We start from the raw sequence: 23,429 nt of genomic DNA, 5'->3' as shown, positions 1-23,429 counted from the left end.
AGGAGGAAAGAGGGGGCAGTTGCAACCTCCCTGGATTGAGTCAGTTCCCATTGAATTCAGTGGAGCATACTCCCAGGGAAGGGCATATTGGATTGCTGGCTTTGTCCCCCACCCCCAGAAAAGTCCTGCAGATGCCCATGGAGGTAACTTTAAAAGATCTGGAAAACTCTCTACTTATCCATTACTCTTGCTGTGTTGGTAGCAGGAAAATGGAGGGAACACACAAGCCTAAAAACACAACCGCTTTTTATTTTTACACAGGGTCTGCAGAAGCTCCACTCAACACAGCTACTACTGGTTGTGCCGTCGAGTCAGTGTCAACTCCTGGCGACCACAGAGCCATGTGGTTTTTCTTGGTAGAATACAGGAGTGGTTTGCTATTATCTTCTCCTGTGCAATATGAGATGATGCCTTTCAGCACCTTTCTATATTGCTGCTGCCCAATATAGGAGTTCCCCATATTCCACAGCTATGGCTCCCAAAAAACTACAAGAGCTTCAGAGAAAGAAAAAGCTGAACAACACAGCACCCCCCGGCATACATAACACCCCTTCCGTCTTAGCTGTCATAGTCCTTCATCCTGTGAGGGGGAACGCTTTCATGGGATGGTCTCTGAAGTCTGGTGGGTGTAGAAGGTCCGCGAGACTGCAGCTCAGCAACTGCCACAGGCAAGGAACAACTATCACTCTGGACCTTATATGACACAGGTCCAGTGAGTGACCTCAATGCTAGCAGAAAGAACCCACCAAGGTCCAGATCCACAGTTCCTTGCAAAAACCTGTTCGTGTTGCACAAGTGAATGGAGAGTAGGTTCTTACAGAGCAGCATCCAGAGGATGTTCCTGTTCATCTTGTAAGCCCTCAGTTAAATCTGGATGGAGATAGTCAAGAGACATTTTCAGATGTTGCCCCATAAGTAACTCAGCAGGACTGACTCCTGCTGTTGACCAAGGAGTAAGTAACATGTTGAGCAATCAGAAACCTAGCAAGACATGTTGACCAGTCTCCTCCAACAATTCGCTCCAGGGCATCCTTTGTTGTCTGCATCATCCATTCAGTTTGGCCATTTCCTTGGGGATGATGAGGTGCAATTGTGACAGCCTGGATAAAGTTTCTGTCCATAAAGTCCTTAAATTCAGCTGATATGAATGCAGACCCATTGTCTGAGATGACTGTGTCAGGCAATCCATGGGTTGCAAATAAATGGTGCAGTGCCATAATTGTTGCAGTAGATATTTGTGAGGGCACCAAGACCACTTCAAGCCACTTTGAGGAAGAGTCTATCACAATTAGGAAATTATTTCCCTGAAATGGTCCTGCAAAGTCAATATGGGTTCTTGACCAGGGCTTCTTGGTCATTTCCCAGGGAAAGGTAGGTAGGTGCCCTAGGTGGGTTATGTCAAATAGCCTGGCAAGGGCTGTACTCATTTACAGTCTTTTTAATGTTTGAGTCAATTGTAGGCCACCAGACATAATTTCTAGCAAAACTTTCAGGCAAACAATTCCGGGATGTTCTGCATGTAGTGTGGCTAAAATTGTTTGATGAACCCCTTCTGGAATAACAACACCGTTTCCCCACATCCTTTATGGGCAGACATCTCATGCTGATGGCTTTTCAATGGCTTAAATTCTTCTGGCAGTTCCTCAACTGGCCAATCCTTCCACACCCAGTTTAAAACATAATCCAGTTTGGTATCCCAAGCGGTTAATTTTGCAATTTGATCAGCTTGATGGGTGGGCTGGGAGGCAGTGTTCCCTCTAACAGGGATTCCCTGATGTTGTTGACTACAGCTCCCAGAATCCCCAGCTACAATGGCTTTTGCTTGGGAATTCTGGGAGCTGTAGTCAACAACACCTGGGAATCCTTGTTAGAGAGAACACTGCTGGGAGGGCTTCCAGCATCAAAACTTCCATTGGTGGTGGCACAGCAAAATCCAGTGTTTGAAGTGGCTGCTGACTCAGAGCATCAGCATTAGCTATTCTTCTTCCTGGCTTGTAGACAAGAGTATAATCATAATAACCATTAAGCAAAAGCGTCAGAACTGCATAAGAGGTGATAGTACTAAGGGCATCAACTTATCATTAGAGAAGAGAGCAGAACTGATCTGGAGAGGAGAGCAGGTTTTCTGGCAGCAAGCAAGCATGATTTGTCCCCTTAGCTAAGCAGGGTCGACCTTGGTTGCATTTGAATGGGAGAATTGATGTGTGAGCTCTGCAAGATATTCCCCTTAGCGGATGGAGCCGCTCTGGGAAGAGCATCTAGGTCCCAAGTTCCCTCCCTGGCTTCTCCAAGATAGGGCTGAGAGAGATTCCTGCCTGAAACCTTGGAGAAGCCGCTGCTAGTCTGTGAAGACAATACTGAGCTAGATAGACCAATGGTCTGACTTGGTATATGGCAGCTTCCTATGTTCCTAAGATTCCCAAAAGAGGCTTGTGATCAATATGAATTTCAAAATCAAGGACACATAGATAGTGGTGGAAGATAGTGGTGGAACTTCTTGACTCCTGCCATCATAGCAAGGACTTTTCTGTCAATTTGTACAGAGTTCCTTTCAGTGGAAGACATAATCCTAGAGTAGTAAGCAACTGGTGCCTCTGTGCTATCTGGCAACCTGTGGCTAAGCACAGCTCCAACATCCTAAGGTAAAGCTTCAGTGGTAAGGAACAGTGGTTTCTTTTCATCTTAATATACAAGCAAAGAATCAGAAGTCAATCATTTTTTGACATTCCGGAAAGCATCTTCATGCTGTCGAGTCCAGAGCCAAGGAACTTCTTTTCCTAGTAAGCAATGAAGGTGGCTCAGCAATAGTAGCCTTTTGTGGAAGGAAGACCAGGTAAAAATTGAGTAGCCCTAGGAAAGCTAGGGCTGTGCACAAAGCCAGCTTCCCCAATCCGGTTCAAATCCAGACCGGACTTGAACTGGATCAGGCATGTTTGGTTTTGTGCACCTGCATTCAGTACTGGCACAATTGGTGTAGGTCAGTGGGTCTCTGTGACTGGTTCAAGGACTCCTTGTTTAATAAGGTGTTCAAGCTCTGCCTCATTTTTTTTTTTTTAACATAGGCCAAAAGGCACATTTCTGGCTTTCATGCAAATCGGTGTAACAGAAGGATGGATCCAAGTGGAATGAAAATGGCTTTCCTTTAAAAGCTCCCAGTTCCTAAAAACAACCCTTGGGAAATCTGTTAATCACTTCTGCTAGCTGACAAGTAGTAGTGGTATGAATTCTTTGGACACCGATTCCTAGTAGTGAGAACCAGTTCCTCCCTAAGACGTTTTTGCCTTCCTCTTTTGCAACAATGAGTGGTAGTTTCCCTTGGTAAGAGCCATACTGCACATCCACTTTGCAACTTCCAGCAAGACCAACCTTGTGTTCATTGTAATCAATTGAGGAAAGTGCATTTCCTGTGTTCTGGTGACCCTGTTGTCAGGAATTTTCAGCCTGTTTGGTATGGATAGCATGTACATTAGTAGTTGCCTCCTTGATTTCTGTGTGAAAGAGTAGAAGATACACGGACCAAGGGAACAAAACATATACATAGAATATTACATATACTGTATATAAAGGTCTATTCACACACACAACGTACATGAAAAGTACATAAATTTGGCATATATATGAAACACACAATTACAGAAGAGAGAAAGGTTTCTGTTTTCATAAACCCCAAATGGTGTTGCTTGAAGGTCACTGATGTCCACAAGTCCTTATTACATGTAGATTCACAAAGTCCTTCCAGATCTTTACTCTTGCTAGTTCTTATTCAAGTTGTTGCTCCTTGTCCAAATGTTAATCAACAGGTATCCTAGGTAATTTTTTACCTGTTTCTTCCTGCTTGAGCAGGACTTCATCAGGAGAAGTGAACTAAATCACAACAACACATGTATCATTTTAGCATAAAAGTACCTTCAACAAATTACTATATTAACTCAAAGGGTTAGAAATCTGTTTGTTATTACTCACATTTATCTCTTCAAAAGTGACTCTGCACTTGCCAGTGGTTTCAAGTTGGAAATCCTACTGGATACAAAGTTGTACTAGCTTCAAATGATACTAATGAAGCTTAATATATCCTATGGCGTCTGCCATATGTTTTCACTCCCATTTAATCATGAGGGATGTGCTCCTTATCCAATCTCATGTCTAAATGACCAATTATATTACGTGCGCATGTGAAAAAACAACAATGCAGAACTTCAAAAGAAGCCCTAGGCTTATTATCCTGTTTAAATTCCTAAATATGATATGGAACCAAAACATCGAGGCTATGAAAGCTTATCAAAAGTATGAAATATTCCAATTCTCCAACAGAAGAGATAGTAATTTGTTCAAAAAGATATCTGTTAGTTTTCTGTCAATGTAATTGTGTGTTTCATATATATGCCAAATTTATGTACTTTTCATGTACGTTGTGTGTGTGAATAGACCTTTATACACAGTATATATAGTATTCTATGTATATGTTTTGTTTCCTTGATTTCTGTGACTTGTAGTGATACAGTTTCACTGGCTATCTTTTCTCGAGCCATTGTAAATGTCAAATTTGGTTCAGACAGACATCTTCATCGGAGTGCTTCATCATAAATGCCACACACAAGGCAATCCTTTAGCATATCTTCTAAGAAGTCCCCAAATTTGCAATGTTGAGAAAAATTACACAGCTCTATGAGATAAGCAGCAATGACTTCTCCAGGCTATTGAACTCATTTGTGAAATTTAAATCTCTGTGCAATGACTGATGGTGTTGGTGAGAAAGCAGCCTTCAGTAATTCCACAAGGTCATCAAATGTTTTGGACTTTGGTGAAACAGGAGCATTGAGTGCTATTATTTATTATTATTATTTCTTGTTTACACAGTCAGACAGGTGTTATTGACTGGTTTGTTTTATGCAGACATGTTATTGACTGGTTTGTTTTATCCAGACATCGAGTCCTTCCCAAGGACCTGGGATGGCTGAATTTTATTGTTAATTGTTATAGATATTGTCGCAGAATATAGGCTGTTCCCAGTAAAGCTGCTTTTTGTAATTGGCTGATGGTGATTTCTGTGGCCCCTATGGTGTTGAGGTGCTCTTCAAGGTCTTTAGGAACTGCACCGAGGGCGCCAATTACCACTGGGATTATTTTGGTCTTTTGCTGCCACAGCCTTTCAATTTCAATTTGTAGATCTTTGTATTATTATTATTATTATTATTATTATTATTATTAATTGTACACTGCCCCAAACTTTTGTCTCTGGGCGGTTAACAACAACACAAAACAAGTTAAAACATACACAAAAATCTTAAAATAATTAAGGCCATCTAAAAATTAAAAACAGGTTAACACTTAAAAAATTTAAAAGTTGGGAAAGCTTGGTTGAAGAAGTGGGTTTTCAAGTGCTTTTAAAAAATTGTCAGAGATGGGGAGGGATGTATTTCAGTACAATCTTGGGACAGTCTTGGGACAGCAACCTAGAAGGCCCGTCCCCGTGTGGCCGCCAGCCGAGCAAATGTCTGGGCCCCACAGACAGTCAAAACGACAACTTGCTTTCATTCAGCGCTATTTTGTTTGCTTCAAGAAAAAAGGAAAGCCTCACTGCATATGAATGCCAGGAAGCAGGCTGTTTAATATTTAACTCTTCAATGTGTCCAAGAGCAGCCATTATAGCACAGGATCTGCTCAGGTTTTCAATCTGGGGCTTTTTCAGACTATTTACCAGTAGCACTTGAGAACAGATCCATACTTCCTACTGGTCTTCACCCAAAGTGCTGTGCTGGCAGCAGGAAGAATAGAGGGAACACACAGCTCTAAAAACACAACTGCGCTTTATTGTTACACTAAGTATCTACAGAAGCTCCACCCAACAGCTACAGCTTCCAAAAAAACCCCTACATGAGCTGCAGAAAAAGCACAACTAAACTAAACAGCGCCCCCTGGCAAACATAAATACAAATAATACAGACAATCAAGAGACCTAAACTGGAGAACTGTGGACATATCATCAGAGGAGTAAAATCTCAAATTCCACAATTAACGCTAGAAGAAAAGCTAGCACGAAAAAGATCAAGAGGAAGGAGGAGGAAGGGATGGATGGATGACCTGAAAGAATGGCTAGAAATGGACACAGAATATATCATCCACGATTCTAGGGACCATGATCTATGGCTTTTGCTGGCCGCAAACCTCCGAATCGGAGAAGGCACATGAAGAGAGAGAAAGACACTCACAGTCATAGAGGTTATTTCCACCCCCCAGGAAGTTTTCCACACAGGGCTTTTAAAGCCTTTTAGCCCACATCGCCTCCAGAATGGAGGGTGTGTGTTCACATATTAGAGAGATTTATCCTGAAGTCCCTGTGAGCTATTGGGGAGCACTTCACACACAATCTGGGTTTTTCACTGCACGTTAGTTAGAGTGCAGCCTGATGTATATCCGGGGTAAAAAAATCTACTTTTTGCATCAGGTTTTGGGGATAACTTTGAGTTCGCAGTAAAGTGTGTTTGGCTTTTTTCGACTGTGAGCCCTTTGATAGACAGAGATCTATCTATCTATCTATCTATCTAGCTAGCTAGCTAGCTAGCTAGCTAGCTAGCTAGCTATCATTTCTCTAGCCTCGCAGAAAACACACAGTAAAACCTTCTGTGTGGATAACTCCCTAGAGCATTTAATGATGGCAAAGGATGCAAAGAGATCATTTATGAACAAGTTAAAAAAGCACCCATCCCAGTACAGATACTTGGGGGACTGCACTTCTTCCTTCCCTCCACTGTAAAAAATTATCCATGTTTTCCTGCTCTCTGCTACCTGTTTCTTTAACCTGCTAGTATAAAGGGACCTGTTCTCTTACTTCAAGACTGCTAAGTTTACTCATCAAGGGGTGAACATGTATATGGATACCAGCTTGTACAGGAATCATCACTGCCTGCTTTGTGACTACATAAAGATCTGCACCATTTCAAAACAACCAGGGGCATTTATATACTGCTTTTCAACAACAATAAAGCTGTCAAAGCGGTTTACCTAGCAAAAGTGATGAGAATAGGGTTTCTTTTTCAGAAATGATTCACAATCTAAAAAGAAACACAAGGGAGACACCAGCAACAGGCACTAGGAGGGAGGCTATGCAGTGTTGAATAGCAACACCTGCTCTCCCCTATTATATATAACAGAGATCTTCACAGGAAACTGATTCATTGAAGAGGCTATGAACATTACTGAAGAGCACCAACAGATCTAGGGCAGAATGCTCTGCAAGGTTCTTCACCCACGTGCTGTCTCTTACACGCCAGGTCCTTTGCTTATATCACATAGACTAGATGACTGGTTTAAAAGGGAGTCAGTTTGCCAAGATGGTGCTTTACGGACATACATCCCAAGTAAAAAATGACAAGATCCAAACCAAAGGACTCAGCTTGCACATGCTCTGATGTTGCAGCACACGAGGAAGAGAGAGAGAGAGAGAGGAAGGAGGAGGAGGAGGGAGACGGGAGGAGGAGAGGGCTGCAATTGAGGAGGATGTTCCCTTACATGGCAGGCCTGATGGGGGGAAAGCCAAAAGGAAAGAAATATGGTTTTATGGTCCTTTTCTCATTTGGTTAGTGTGATTGAAGCCTGTGTCACTTCCTGTTCCATTACAGTTTGATCTTGCTAATTTATTTATTTTAAAGGAAGTAGTGCACTATACAGCAAAGAGAAGCAGCTTCCAGATTTTAAAAAGTTGTTTCCCTCTGACCAGCTAGAACACACCAGCAAATATGGGCTCAGGATTTCAGCGTAGTTTCCTTACCATCAAACCAAAACTCAGTTGGCATAAGGTATAGCAGTGTGGAAGGGCTGAAAACAGAAGGCCATGCTAGGCTTTTGCTCCTGGCCAGAAACATAAGGAGAAGCAGATTCGTACCAGAAGCGAACTCAACACACTCAATTAACTGAAGAAAGCTGAGCTGAGAGGGGCTTGTGTGTTTGTTTCCAACTGGGGGCTTCAGTGAGCTCATTCTGCCCCTTCCCCTGCAGGTAATTAATTCGTAAGGGAGATGCCTTGCCCAAGGTGTCTTACCCAAAGGGCTCTTAGTTTGGCCACAGAGGCTGAAGAGGAGCAGAACTGTTGGGCAATACCTGGGGTCTGCAAGGAAGATGGTGACCACAATGTGCCTCTCCAAGCAGCCCTACCCACCAAGCCACACACTGTGGTGTGTGCAGGAACCCACTTCCCAGTGGTTGGGGGGAGGGGCTGAAGGGGATTTTGCTTTTGGTTGGGCTTGGAGTAGGTTTCTTTTCCTCTGAGAACAGTCTTTGTAGCCACCTGATGGCGCAGCAGGGAAATGACTTGATTAGCAAGCCAGAGGTTGCCCATTCAAATCCCCGCTGCTATCTTTCCCAGACTATGGGAAACTCCTATATCGGGCAGCAGCGATACAGGAAAGATGCTGAAAGGCATCATCTCGTACTGCGTGGGAGATGGCAATGGCAAACCCCTCCTGTATTCTACCAAAGGCAACCACAGGGCTCTGTGGTCGCCAGGAGTCAACACCAACTCGATGGCACACTTTACCTTTATTTTATTTATTTATTTATTTATTCATTCATTCGATTTCTATACCGCCCTTCCAAAAATGGCTCAGGGAGGATTACACAGAGGAATAATAAATAAATAAGATGGATCCCTGTCCCCAAAGGGCTCACGATCTAAAAGAAACATAAGATAGACACCAACAACTGTCACTGGAGGTACTGTGCTGGGGGTGGATAGGGCCAGTTACTCTCCCCCTGCTAAATAAACAGAATCACCACATTAAAAGGTGCCTCTTTGCCAAGTTAGCAGTCTTTGTACCATTAACTATACTTTGCCTTTTAAAACTCTGCCCACCTGTATTGTTTAGCATGTGCCTGCGAGGGCAGGGAACTGAGGGTAGTCTGAGGGCAGCTAATTCTTGGGTGGTGGGCAGAGGGAGATATGGTAGGGGGGAATTGGGGCAGGCCATTACAGGGGGAAATGGCCTAGGCAACTGAGGCATTTTCCTTTTTCTGGTTCTTCTCCCAATCCCGTAGCTCCAAGGAGTTCTGGTAACACTCCTTCAAGGATTAGGGTTCTGCTGTTGCATGCCAGGTCAGTAAATGCAAACACATCTCTCATCCATGATTTAATTGTGGATGAGCATGCTGATCTGGTATGTGTGGCTGCTTGGATGTGCATGGTGGAGTGGGTCTCTCCCTGCTCTGCCCTCCAGGTTTTCTGAGCCTACAGCAGCCCCAACTTGAGGGTCATGGAGGAGGAGTTGTGGTCATCTGAGTCCAGTCCCCTCTCCAGATGCCCAGTTAGGCAATATCAGAATTTTGAGTGTTTGTCTCTGAGGTGGGTCTACAAGATAGGATAGGGGATTCTGTTGGTGAACCAACCACCCAGCTGCACCTCAGCCTCTCTGCCTGAGATGGTGGGGGAGTGGTCTCAGGTTCTGTTGAGTTCCCCTAGGCTTATTGTCTTGGGAACTTCAATGTGGCTCAGGATTTCAAGGCTGCAATGACAACCATGGGCCTATCTCAACTAATTTACGTCCTACTCACAGGGCAGGACATATGCTGGATCTGGTTTTTGCCAGCTGGGACATGAATGATCTGCAGGTGGGGTAGTTTGATATAACTTCTTTGTCATGGACAGTTCATCATCTGGTGGGGTTTAGTTTGACTACTTCAACCAACCTCTGCAGGGGTGATGGATCAATTAGAATGATCTGCCCCCGAAGGCTTATGGATTTTCTTGATTTCCAGACAGCCCTTGGGGAGTTTCCAGTGTCTAGAACTGGTGACTCTGTTGCAGCCCTGGTGAATCTCTGGAGTGTGGAAACAAACTAGGCTATTGACATAGTCACTACTAAACACCCTCTACAGCTTAGTGGAGTCCGTTCTACTCCTTGGTTCTCCTCTGAGCTTCGGGCAATGAAACAACTCAGATGACAGCTACAGTGATGCTGAAGGAAGACCCATAATGAATCTGACTGCACACGGGCTAGAGCCCATTTTAGGGACTGCTCGGTGGGGGTGGGGGTGGGGGTGGCGAAGAATGCCACACCCTAACAATTTGGCCATGGATACCTGAAGGACTGCCTGCTCCCAAGGGTTTCTGCCTGCACAACAAGGTCATCAGGGGGGGGTTGCTCCATGTGGTGACATTGAGACTGAATTATGGGACAGGGCCTTCTCTGTTGTTGCCCTCCGGCTCTGCAATGCTCCCCCAGTGAATGTCTGCTCTTTAACAACTGTGGCTGCCTTAAAAAAGAAAACACTAAAGACCTTTCTATTTGTTCAGGCTTTTACCTCTTAGGGGTTGCCAGGCCTCTCAACTCTCCTGCTTCTGCTGTCTTTTTTATGGTGAGGGGTGTGTGCGTTTGTGTGTTATGATTTTTACTGTCTAAATTGTTTTTAAGTATTTTTAATTGGTTTTAAATGACTCTGAACTGTTTTAGATTTGCTTTTTTATTGTTTCAACCTGTTTGTTTTAACTGCTGTTTGTTGTAGTATTTTATCTGTTGTGCACCACCCAGAGCCTTTGGATGGGGTGGTATAGAAATGTAATAAATGAATGAATGAATGAATGAATGAATGAATGAATAGTTTTAAGGTTTTAAACGATTTTTATGGAATTTTATTGTATTTTAACTTTTGTAAACTGCCTTGGGATGCTTCATGAAAGGCACTTTAAAAACTGAACAAACAAACAAACAAATAAACTCTCTTCAACAAACACAAAGGCATGATTTTGACAACTGCCTTTCCCCCCACTCCATGTGGAACCGTAAGATTACAAATAGTGCTAAGAGTAGATTCACATCTATTATATTAATTCTCATAGACGTGCCTCTGTGGGGATGCGTCCTGGCAACCCAGCAGATTGGCTGGGCAGCGGTTGGCCATGTAGGGAAGTGGCCGCTTGGGGAGGGAAGGGGAGGAAGGAAAGCGGGCAAGTGGAGAGGAGAACTGAATGGACTGGGGCAGAAGGGAGTGGGGAAGCTGAGCGGAGAGAAAGCGGTGGAGCCTGGCTGGGCAGAGACAAACGGCTGGCCGCTATGGAAGATGCTCTCTAGAGGGAGGACCGTGCAGGAAGGAGCTGGCTGAATGCTTGGCCGCCGGACACCAGGGACTGGAGGAAGGAGGAGGCGGCAACAGCCAGCAGGGAAAACACAAGCTGGCTAAAAAGCGAAGAGGGGGGAGCATGAATGAGAGAGAGAAAAAGAGAGAGAAAGAGGGGGAAACGGAGGAGGGAGCAGGCTGGGGCAGAAGGCTTGGGGGGAGGGGACTGGGGCAGAAGGCTTGGGGGGGAGGGGAGTAGGGCAGAAGGTGGGGGGAGTGTACTACCGCACAGATGCTCTGTGCAGGATCAGCTAGTATTATTAATTCTCCTGGGTGTGCCTTGGAATGTGCGTCCCAGTGCCCAGCTGATTGGCTGGGCGGCGGAGGCGCCTGATTGGCTGAGGCGCACCCAGAAGGATTGGTTGCCGTGGTGGCGGCAGCAGGCCCAGCCTGGCCGCAGAGGCAAGGCCCAGGAGGAGAGAAAGAAAGTGGGGCGGGGGGGAGGCCAGAAGTGGCGGTGGGGAGGAGAGGAAGCTGGGCCAGGCACGGGCCGGCCGTGCTTAGGAAGCAGAGACTGGGGCAGAAGCAGGAGGAGAGGTAACCGCCAGCCCCAAAGAGCACACAGATGCTCTGTGCGTGATCGGCTAGTATTTCATAATACACTCCAGAGTTTTGATGGAGTATATCTGTATGCACAATGTGGAGCATCGAGCATGGGGAACACTTTGGAAGTTAATATTTTAAAGGTATATATGAACCTACTCTCTCTCTACCGTAAGATTACAAATAGTCAGTGCTGAGAAATAGTCAGTGCCAGGGCAACCAATCCTCCTGGGTGCTCCTCAGCCAATAAGGCGCCTCCGCCGCCCAGCCAATCAGCTGGGCACTGGGACGCACATTCCAAGGCACACCCAGGAGAATTAATAATATAGATGAGTGGATTTCACATTCCACTGCAAGTGTTCCCCATAACTAGGGCTCTTTGCACCAATCCTGAGACCTCAGATGCAGGAAAAGGCTAGTATTTTAATGTTCCCCCTTCTGCACAGGAGGCCTGGGGAATACAATGTGAGTTCCCAGGATGGCTCAGAGACATCCCTAGCATTCTTCCTAAAGAAGCAAGGAGAGAGATGAAACACTGGTTTCTCCCTGCACTGAAGAACAGACCTGCTGGATCAGGCTCAAGGCCCATCTAGTCCAGCATCTTGTTTCACACAGTGTTACCATTTATTGCACACCAGCTCAAGGATCCTTCAAAACAGAAATTTTAAAATAAAGTTCCCCCTGGCAATGGAAGAAACCACATGACAAATATAATGTGCAAAGTGTGGAGAAAAAGCAGCAACACCTTTATCTAAATTTTGGCTAGTCACATTCTCCATTCATATACTGTCATGATATAAAATACTGAAAACATGCAAAAAGAACAAGTCACAGATCATCAATGCAAAGCTAAAAGGATAACGCAGTTAACGCAGCTCATGGGTAGAACAGTAAGGCAAAAAATGGGTATCCAATAAACAAAAGGATAAGGCAGTTCACACAATGGTTAATTGGGTAGAACAAGCACCCAGGTAGGACAAGTGGGAAGTGATCATGCGCAAGAGGACAGCTTTTCCTCCTGTCTTGTTAAATTGCTGGATACAAAAACTGCGTAGGCCAGTACCATCTACCCAGCTCCTCTCTCACACATGACCACTCCTCAGTCCTCCTCCCTAGTTGTTTGCTCGCACACAATTGAAAATTAGGAGCTTCCACCGCTCCCACAGCTGCATAGGATGCTTGTCATACCCAATTAACAATCTGTGAACTGACTTCTTGTTTCTGCTGAAACAGTGTTGGCACTGGTCCTGCTGCCACCAACACCACAAGTAGGCCCACCTCAGGGCTTAGCAGGAACAGTGACCAGTGTTTTCCTTTTTCAGCACTTCTGCATATTTTATTTTTCTCAGATACCTCTGCCAACACCCTTAATATAGAATCATTCCAGCCTCTTGCTCCCTCCATGCTCTGTTCCCCTGCATGTTTTCCAGCCTCCTGCCTCAAGCTCTCTCTGCAGCAATACTCAGACGTCTGATGTAGTGCTGCTCTGGAAGTATGGATCGGAGGCTGTGAGCCTGATGGCAAGTGGGATGGAGCAGGCATTCACCATGGTGGACCTCCAGGACTGGGGGTCCACCATTTGCTTGGGATGCCACGTGCTAATGCTTTCCCCCTTGTCTTCTAGCCAGATACATGGCATTCTATAGAGCAGTTCTTTGGAAGATGCATGAGTTTCAAACCAGCCATCCTTCTTCCTGCTTGAAATCTAATTTCCCATTCCAAAAAGACCTATGCATGGGCCTAGAACAGTAAAGCATTAGACTAGGATTTGAGAGACTAAAGGTCAGTATTATAAATCACAGACTCAATGCCCATAAGTTATGACCTCATTTAAGCTCTCAAGTGCCTGTAAGAAAGCATAATAGCACTTTTATAAAGTACCTTTGTGAACTGATTGCAATGTCTTGCAAATCAACTAATGACTGAAGTGTAGGATGGCACTGATACAAGCACATACTGTATATAGATAATACTAACCCATTACATTTATTTCCATTTACCTTGTTTTGGTAAATGGTTACATAACCTATTAAAACAAGACTCACATACTCACCTCATCAACATTTTCAAAAGCGTTGATGACATCGTATGGCAAGCAGGACAAAAGGTCAATGACAAACCATGTCTTCAAGTAGTTCATGCGGATCAACTTTGGGTCAGAGATCACCTCTCCAGCTGGCCCAACAAAAGTGGTATGGAAATTAAGCACAATGTCTACCAGAAAAATGACATCAACGATGCTGTCCACTACCAGCCAGGCCACGTTGTTTTGTTTGGTTTTAAAGGAGACATTGTAAGGGACCAAAATTGCTGTGTAGAAAGTTAAAATCAGGATGACCCAATCCCAAGTGGTCTTGAAAACACAGTAATGTAAAATGATATGCGGAGGGGTCTTTGGTGCCTCTTGCTTGTACTGGGGGAGGATTTCAGAGCCCAACTGCAGTACCTGGGGAAATGGGAAAACAACATCAAATAAAATGTTTACAATTTTTGAAAACTTTCCCCACAAAATCAAAATGCTTTGCAGAACAAAACATAACTACATACAGATCTAAACAGACAAATCTTGTTTGGTTCAAAAATGACAAACAGTCACAGAAGAAGTTCATTTTAGCTATTCTCCCCACTCTGTCCCACCACTGCCACCCCAGCTTCATTTCATATGCAAATTTGGTAAGCATCTCCTCCACTCACTCTTCCAAGTCATTTGTGAAAATGTTGAACTTCACAGGACCCAGGATAGAGCACTGTGGCATTTCACTCAATACCTTCCTCCAGGATGACATGGAACCATTGAGTGTGTACTGGATATGGTTGTTCAGTCAGCTATGAATCCACCTAGCAGCAGCATCGTTGAGCCCACATTTTACCAACTTGCCATGGATATCATGGGAGACTCTGTCAAATGCTTTGCTGAAATAAGGATACACCATGTCTACAGCATAGCCATGATCTACTAAACTAGTAGTGGAGAAAGAGGTGAGATTAGTCTGGCATGATTTGTTCTTGACAAACCATCCTGGCTCCTACTAATAACCAGATTCTTTTCAAAGTGCTCACAGACTGACTGCTTGATAATCTGTTATGAAGATAAATAAAATAAGAAATCCATCTGGTGACAATCTCATTGATCTGTGAATAAACTGTGCTGTGGTTTTTCAATTTAGAGTAAAGTGGGTTTATTCACAGATTACCACAGATGATGCTAACAAAATTGTGTGATATCCTTTGTGTGGGTTTCTTGTTTTATTTATTGTCAAGATTGCAATGAAGTTGAAATATATCAGCATCAGGAAGAGCCTCTACATTCCTGGTAGATGTGTTAACAGAGCTGCTTCCTCGAGCTTGCAGGCAGGAAATGTGGGAGTCCATGAGGACAACAGATCACTGGATTGGGATGCAGATATATTGCAGGCCCTGCAATCCTATGGTCCAGCAAGATGGCAGCCACCATGCCAGAGTTTACACCAGCATAGCTAGTTGAAATATCCTCAGCAGCAACATCAAACACATAATAAGAGTTACAGAAAAGAGTGTCGCATAAATGACAGGCACTCCCACCGTGCCTCAGCAACTCCATCACCAGTCACAATGTCACTCACCAATAATGTCCCATGCTACCCATACATGAATATCAATATCTGTACGACAGGAAGAAGCATTTTGGAAGGGAGCCATATATTCAGAGAAGAACATGTACTACAACAGCAAGATTACGGAAGGGAACACTGTGTCCCAGATAGACAAAGTGTTCAGTGGGGGGAGGGTAGAATCTTTGTGAACAGTTTGGGGGTATTCTTCTAGGGCCTAAGTTGGAAGATCTAAATCCATTTATAAATAAACAAATGAATCCACGCTGACATAATTGGCAACTGTGCCAGAGTAACTTTACGGTAAGATTTTACTGACAACCATGCACAAATATCACATAAGGGTAGACAATAAAATTCTGGTAAATTCAAATCATGAATTCACACTGAAAAACTAAATTGTGGAAATCCATATCCTGACAGCACTCTATTGGACAATTGGACAATATTGGACAATATTGGATAGCACTCTATTGCACAAGCAGAGTGAATAAAAATCCTGTTTTTTGATTCAACAAAAACATATTTTGTTACAATATTCTAGTTACGGATAGATCTCGTTATCCGTGGGGGTTCCATCCTCGGCTGAAGCTGCAGATAGCAAAACCGCAGATAACGAGGCATTGAGGCAAAGGGAATCTGGGGGTGGGGATTAGGTTCCTGGAGGCTTAAAAAAGGCTAGAAATAGTTTAAAGCTGAAGAAATAAGAGAAAGAAAGTGCCGTAGCATGCTCTGCAGGTCGCCAGCTGTCCAGCAATGCCCCCCAAAGCCAAAATCCCACCATTTCCTTATAAAAAATCACGGGGAATTTTTTTTTCCCCAAGAAGAGCCACAAAATGGCTCTGTGCCACAAAATGGTGGCTTCGGGGGTCATTTCCGGCCACCTAGGAATCGTGGATACATGGTTCTTAACCCTTTTTTAACCACATATGCTGAGGTTGGGTGTCAACTGCCTGAACACAGATACACAGAACTGCAGGTGTTGGGATCTTGAGTAACAAGGTCCACCTCTACTCTTTTTTTAAAAAGCAACTTGGTTTAAAAATGAACTCTTAATCTAACACAAACAGGCATAAGTGCCAAGGTCTGGTGTCTGGGCAAAGGATACTGCCACCTTGCTGAAGCTAAGGAAGTCTGGGTCTGGATAGCCTGGTCTAGGTCTCTCTGAATGGGAGACTGCCTGGTAATGCCATATATGCCACTTTGAATTCGGTGACGAAGGAAGTATAAAAAGAAAGGTGAGGTATAAATAAATACAATAAGTTCATTCACATGACCTTTTTCGCTGGGCTGAGATGGCTGGCGGGGGGGAGGCAGAAATGCTCATAATTTCCCCCAGACGATCTTCTTTTCTTCATGGGCCTTATGGCCAACGCATCCACACAATCTATGCTGCTCCCACGATCCACACAGCATTCTGGAGGCCAGGAAAATGCATCCTGGCCTCCAGATATGCCTAAATGCACCGCGCGAGAAGCATAGTATATTGAGGAATTCCCCCTCAAACAGGCATTCTAGGCACCCTGCTCTGTGTCTGCTTGGGCTGCCTGAAGACACACAACCAGGGACATGGGTAGAAGGGTGCACTCATGCCCTTTTACCCAGGTAAAAACCCTGGACTACCCAGTGAGGCAGCACCACGATCAGCCATGATCCCGGTGCTTCCCACGATCAGCCTTATCCTGGTAAGTCTAGGTAGGGCTGCTCTGGTGAACAGCCTCAATATATTAAAATTGACCCACTATCAAACACATTGACTGAAAGCCTGCTTTTCTAAGTAAAAGGGAAACATGAGGGGAAATATTTCACTTCTGAGGTCAAGCATTATAAATATTAAAGAGTTCTTATACTGTATTTATTACAGCAAAAGTTATACATGTTTCTAACTCTAGCAATCAAACAGCATGGACATTTATTTTTCCTTCTAAAGGACAAACACTGCTGTTGCCCATACCCTTTTCTAGAATGTTCTGGACACTTAGCCCACAATTCTGCTCATCTAACTCTGCACTGGACTATGGTTTTTGTTAGAGATGTTCAGTGCTGTGGGGTGGCAAGCACCGAGCCGTTAGCGGAATCTTTGGGGTTTTTTTAACATGAGAGCAGGTCCTTCCCTGCTGTCTGCAGCAGCATGCAGCTTCTTGCTGTGGCAGTGCTTGTCCCAAGTACCTGCATGCAGCACCAACATGCACATGGCATCCACACATGCGCAGGCACCATTTGTGTGGTTAGCATGGTGTTGCTGACCACACAAATGGTGCCTACACATTCATAGACATCATGTGCACACTGGCACAGTGTGCGGGTACTTAGAACAAGCGCTGCCACAGCAAGAAGCTGCATGCAGCGGCGAACAGCAGAGAAGGACCTGCTCTCCTTTTAAAAAAAGATCCGACTCACCGCTTCCTTCCCCACAGCACCGAACCACTTCGGACCTAGTCCGAACCAGTTTGGCAGCATGGACCTCGGTTCATGCACATCCCTAGTTCTTGTTTTTAGGGACGTTGTCTTTCTTAGTGTCCTTGTACAGGTATGTGTTCAGAGGGCCAAATAAAAATTCAGCATTTTCATACTAATCGTGCTGCCCATTGTCCCTAAGCAGACATAATTAATACAAAAAGTATGTGGATGGCATGAATTTGGATTTATGCTCCTAGGTAACAAAACACATTTACTTAGTTGCAAAGCAAGATGCAACTTTAAGTGCTATGCAACCAATTTATATGCACCATTGTATGGGAACTGCATGAATTATAGAATGGGAAACTTGATTTAAATCAACTGTTTAAGACTAGCTTAAACACATTTACTGGGAAGTAAGCCTATAGAACATAATTCTCATTAAATATGCATGGATTACATTGTTGATCTGTATTTTTTCTTGGTGATTTAAATCACCGTGATTTCAGATCAATCCACCCTGAATGAAATTTCCACAAACAGAAACAATTTATTGCCAACAGATAACCTGTCCCAAGAGTTGGGTACTATTTATTCTATCCTAATATTTATTCTATCCAATGCACTCTATGGATGCGAAAGCTGGACTTTGAAGAAGCAAGATAAAAAAAATATTGATGCTTTTGAACTTTGGTGCTGGAAAAGACTTTTGAGGATGCCATGGAGAGCCAGGAAAACAAACACATGGATCACAGAACAAAACAATCCAGAATTTTCACTCAAGGCACAAATGACCACGCTCAAACTATCATACTTCAGACACATTATGCGAAGACCTAGCTCTCTTGAGAAGTCTATAATGCTAGTAAAAGTTGAAGGAAAGAGAAGAGGAGGACGACCATCAGCAAGGTGGATGGACTCCATTATGACAGTAATGAATGCACCAAGATACCTTAAAGGCCAAGCTGAAGACAGATCATCCTGGAGAGAATCTGTCTATGTGGTAGCTAAGAGTCGACTCCGACTTGCCGGCACTTAATCAATCAATCAATCAATCAATATTCAGGTGGGGGGAAACTAAACATTACCTCAGCAAGTCGGGAATGCTTATGCACGTTCTCTCCTTTTTGTACACTTGGAGCAAGCTGCTGCAGGACTCCCCGACTGCTTGTGAGTGCACGTGTTAAGCGAGCAAACTTTCCCCAGCCTAAAAACAACACAAGAAATTGCACAACAGTTACAAGCAATCCTGTTATACTCAATGGCTCTCACAGATTTAAGCAATGGTTAACCATGGCAAAATGGAGCATGTGGAGTTAATACGTAAATGTGTTAATAGATCTCTAGCAAAAATATATAAATTGGAGGAGGAACTGGAGTCCTCAGAATGGGTTGGTAGAAAGGGACGGAATGCTCTGAGGGGGAGTGACAGAGGGGCACAGAAATAGAGGTAATAAAGGGCAGTTGGTTAGGAGATGGTGATTATATAAAGACTGGAAAGTCGAGGAGAAAGAGGTTCTCTCTGAAGAGGTATAATCCATAGTTTAAGAAAGGTTAGAAAGATTCAGATAAGATAGGCGAGAGCGTGGTTGACATTCAGACTAAGGTGCTCAATAGGATCACCTAGTAGTGCTCAAGAACTATTTAACTTCAAATAGGACTTCCATCAAATAATTTAGTCAGGATGTCGTTCAGTATAGGTTATAAAGTTAGGCCTGAATGCAGTTTTCTCTTGTATTTTAAGAAGCCTGACTCTAATTACTTACTAGCTTTCAGTACAATAAACAAGATTACACATTATGCAAGAATGGACAACCGCAACAAAATGTTGCAGTATATTTATCCCAGGTGTGGGGGGGAAATGGTGAAAGTTGTGAGTTTATTGTGTGTGTGTTTGCACGCACTCATACAATGATCACTAGATCAACTGATTAAGTGCACAACTTCCCCCTCCATTCCTCAGGAGAGTTCACACAAATACAGTTATTTGTTTGTTTGTTTGTTTGTTTGTTTGAAACATTTAATATACCGCCCACTCCAACGACTCTGGGAGGTGTACAAAAACATGCAAACCAAGACAGCATTAAAATTACATTCTAAATTAAAAACTAAAGAAACTAACAAAAAAGAAAAAACAAATAGGTAAACTACAGGGCAGTTGTTTATTTATGCTATTGGGGAGTTAACCCCGCCAAACCATGAGCTTTAATGTGTCAAACACCTTTCCCCTCAGAAACACAATGGTGTGAAGTGAGTGATGAGAAAACAAAAGAGTTTGGGACATCTTTCTCCCTCAGGAGGAGAAGGGCTTGTGACTATCTTGAGTGAGTATTCTTCAAGCTGAGAAATTTCCTGCTCTTTTTGTTCAAGCCCTCCTCCCCACCCCCACCACTGAGTTCCACTAGCTTCATGCACCTGGTTGTCTATTAAGTGCCCTCTAAGTCCATACACATTCTGCACCATTGAGTTGCACTGGGGCAGTTTGAGGAAGTTGCCCCCTTTGGGTTTTCTCTTCAGATTTTTGTGGAACCAACATATCTGTGGGTTACCCTGAGTCCAGTGTTCCCTCTAACAGGGATTCCCAGATGTTGTTGACTACAACTCCCAGAATCCCCAGCTGCAATGGCTTTTGCTTGGGGATTCTGGGGATTGTAGTCAACAACATCTGGGTATCCCTGTTAGAGGGAACACTGCCTGAGTCTGCCAGTTCCTCCCTCTTGCCCACTGGTGCCTCCGGTTACGTGTCTATAAGGATTGTAACATTTCCAGCTCTTTCAGAATAGAGAGAAGCTATATGTATACACATTTATCAGCAATGGACTGTTTATGTCATTAACAAAATAGTAAAACGTGGTTATTTATTTTAAACTGGTGTGGAGTTCTGGTTTGTAAACCCCTGTGCCTAAAGTCACACCACACAACAAAAAAGGTTTGGTTGCAGCAGCAGCAAAAAGCTACAAGGAGAGGATTGTAAAAAGAAAAACACAGTCTCCAAGGTGAGGCTGCCTGTGAACTTGGGGTCCCCCCACCGCCTAACAAAGTCAGGATTGTGTCAGAAAGGAGTTAATTGGGCAAGCTCAGAAATTTTTAAAAGAAAATGTCCAGTAAATGGGAAAATAGGAGCAGCTGTTTACCAAATGAAAATTCAACCATACCATGAATGTTAAATGATCACATTTAACTTCTTTATAGATAAAGATTAGTTAGAAAACTGATGACATGATGTTAAGTGGTAGAGTTCTGTGATTTCAGTTTAACCCACTTCAATCCTAATCTTATTTCACTAGGCAGACCACTTATACTGCTGTGATTTATAAAGAGGATTTGTTTTCAGGGAGAAACATCACAATATATGGGGCAAATCATGAGTCACCAATGGAGTATTCAACCAAGTGCTGCTGCTGTGTAATTATATGTAATAAATATCAGTGCTTGGAAGTTGTCCAGGCTAGCATTCTTGATACATTTCATTTCTCTTTTATCAACCTGTCGGTGTTTATCAGCTGTCTATAACTGACCAGGAGAGGGATCTTGGGGTCATGGTGGACAGCTCATTAAAAGTGTCAACTCAATGTGAACAGCAGGGCTGTTCTTATGTTCTTATGTCCTAGTACTTATATTTGGGCATTTTCCATTTAAACACTTCAGATTTCATTTTCCACCCTTTGCAATAACTTTGAACATACACAGTTTCACCTGTGTAATCATATTACCAACCTATGCCAAATACATTAAATGTACTGTGCCAAAAAGTGCAGTCCTTAAACAAGAGTAGACTAAAGATGGGATTGTGAAGTTCCTGGTTTCTGGGATTGTGAAGTCACTAGGTTTATTATATGCTTAAAAGAGATTAGCTAAATAAATCATCAAGGTCTGAAGGTGATGTGCAATGGTGGAAATTCTTTTAACGTTTATAGTGAAAGAGGGGAAAGAGATGGAGTGTAACAAGGGTCAAGAAAAGAGACAACACAACACTTTCAAATCATGGTAATATAATTTTTCCATGGAGCGGGTGTTTTAAAAAGATGAGTTAAACAGAAACAAATAATTATTATTATTGTTGTTGCTGCTGTTGCTGTTGTTGTTATTATTATTACATTTATATCCCGCTCTTCCTCCAAGGAGCCCAGAGCAGTGTACTACATACTTGAGTTTCTCTTTCACAATAACCCTGTGAAGTAGGTTAGGCTGAGAGAGAAGTGACTGGCCCAGAGTCACCCAGCTAGTTTCATGGCTAACTGGGCAAAGAGGCACCTTTTACCGTGGTGATTCTCTTTATTTAGCAGGGGGAGAGTAACTGGCCCTATCCACCCCCAGCACAGTACTTCCAGTGACTGTTGCTGGTGTGTGTCTTATGTTTCTTTTTAGAATGTGAGCCCTTTGGGGACAGGGAGCCATCTTATTTGTTTGTTATCTCTCTTTGTAAACTGCCCTGAGCCATTTTTGGAAGGGTGGTATAGAAATCGAATTATTGATGATGATGATGATGATGATGATGATGATGATGATGATGATGGCTGAATGGGGATTTGAACTCGGGTCTCTCCAGTCCTAGTCCAGCACTCTAACCACTACATCGAGTATGGTACAGTTTGCACCTTTTCCCCCCATAATTCTAGTGAGACTATTTATGATGTAAACACAAAAAGGGATCAAGAATCCTTTATTGCTACTTGTGTTCATATTGTGAACAGTCCACATGGGGAGAGGTTCGGATGAGCAGCTTGCCATGCAGAGCAGCCTCCACAAAGTTTCATTTCAATTAGCTGCATGGATGAACGCTCCAGCCAATGTATGCGGAGCATATTCAACCTGATTGGTATGCTCTTGTAAATACAGGCTAACATCCAGACTAACCCTGCATCAATGCACCAGAGTTTTCTGTCAAGCAAAGGAGTACAATTTTTGGCAATCCCCTCTTCTTTCTGCAGTTGCCAATACCTCCCAGCCTATATCCCTGAAGGTCCTCCAACTCTCAGGTACATAACTTCAAGAGGCACAGGCAGCTCTAGCACAATGGAAAACCTGGGATGCATCGACACAGGCATAGGCTGGGTGATGGCCAGAGTAACTGGGAATGAACTACAGTTATGACAATGAAGAACTGTGGACTTCACACTTAAACATGTGCATGATAAACAAATAGTATTGACTACTGGTGCTGGCCATGGTGCTGAGATTCATGACTTGACTTATAAGGATGAGGCAATAGGTAAGGTAAAGTGTGCCGTCGAGTCAGTGATGACTCCTGGTGCCCACAGAGCCCTGCGGTTGTCTTTGGTAGAATACAGGAGGGGTTTACCATAGCCTCCTCCCATGCAGTATGAGATGAAGCCTTTCAGCATCTTCCTATATTGCTGCTGCCCAATATAGGTGTTTCCCATAGTCTAGGAAACATACCAGTGGGGATTCGAATGGGCAACCTCTGTCTTGCTAGTCAAGTCATTTCCCCACTGCTCCATTAGTAGGCCTCATCATTTTTTGAATCTCTGTCATTCTGACCCAGTGCATACATACTAGCAACAGCATGGACATTCAGCAAGCTGTTTATGTGCAGGGACCTATCATGAAGGGCCCCTATTTTCACCATCTCATCATACACTACAAAAGAAGGTACTTTTATAGTGGTGTAGCAAAAGCAAAAAATCTGCTTCATGAGCTAGGGATGAGCATGGATCATTTTTTGTGGTCCAGTCCAAATTCGGACAGAACCACAGGTCCACAAACGGGTTTAGTTGAACTCACTCCGCCAGCCGGTCAGTTCAACCAAACCAACTTGAACCAATTTGA

General features: G+C 43.6%; 1 protein-coding gene across 12 annotated transcripts in view; it reads right to left on the bottom strand.

Annotated features, from left to right (window-relative positions):
* KCNH1 (potassium voltage-gated channel subfamily H member 1) overlaps positions 1-23,429 on the bottom strand; it is a 429,320-nt gene that overhangs the window by 329,834 nt on the left and 76,057 nt on the right. For 11 of the 12 annotated variants that reach the window (XM_053310371.1, XM_053310400.1, XM_053310445.1 and 8 more), the window contains 2 exons: positions 18,728-18,846; positions 13,703-14,095 (listed from right to left, as the gene is read on the bottom strand). In XM_053310371.1, the coding sequence (XP_053166346.1) occupies positions 13,703-14,095; positions 18,728-18,846 (512 nt within the window). The remainder of the gene's footprint in view (positions 1-13,702; positions 14,096-18,727; positions 18,847-23,429) is intronic. The other variant, XM_053310409.1, reaches the window with a different exon arrangement.

This window comes from Hemicordylus capensis, chromosome 1 (genome assembly GCF_027244095.1).
Source record: "Hemicordylus capensis ecotype Gifberg chromosome 1, rHemCap1.1.pri, whole genome shotgun sequence".
Lineage (NCBI taxonomy): Eukaryota > Metazoa > Chordata > Lepidosauria > Squamata > Cordylidae > Hemicordylus > Hemicordylus capensis.
Note: the sequence above shows the minus strand (reverse complement) of the source record. Positions and strands in the feature narration are given on the sequence as shown.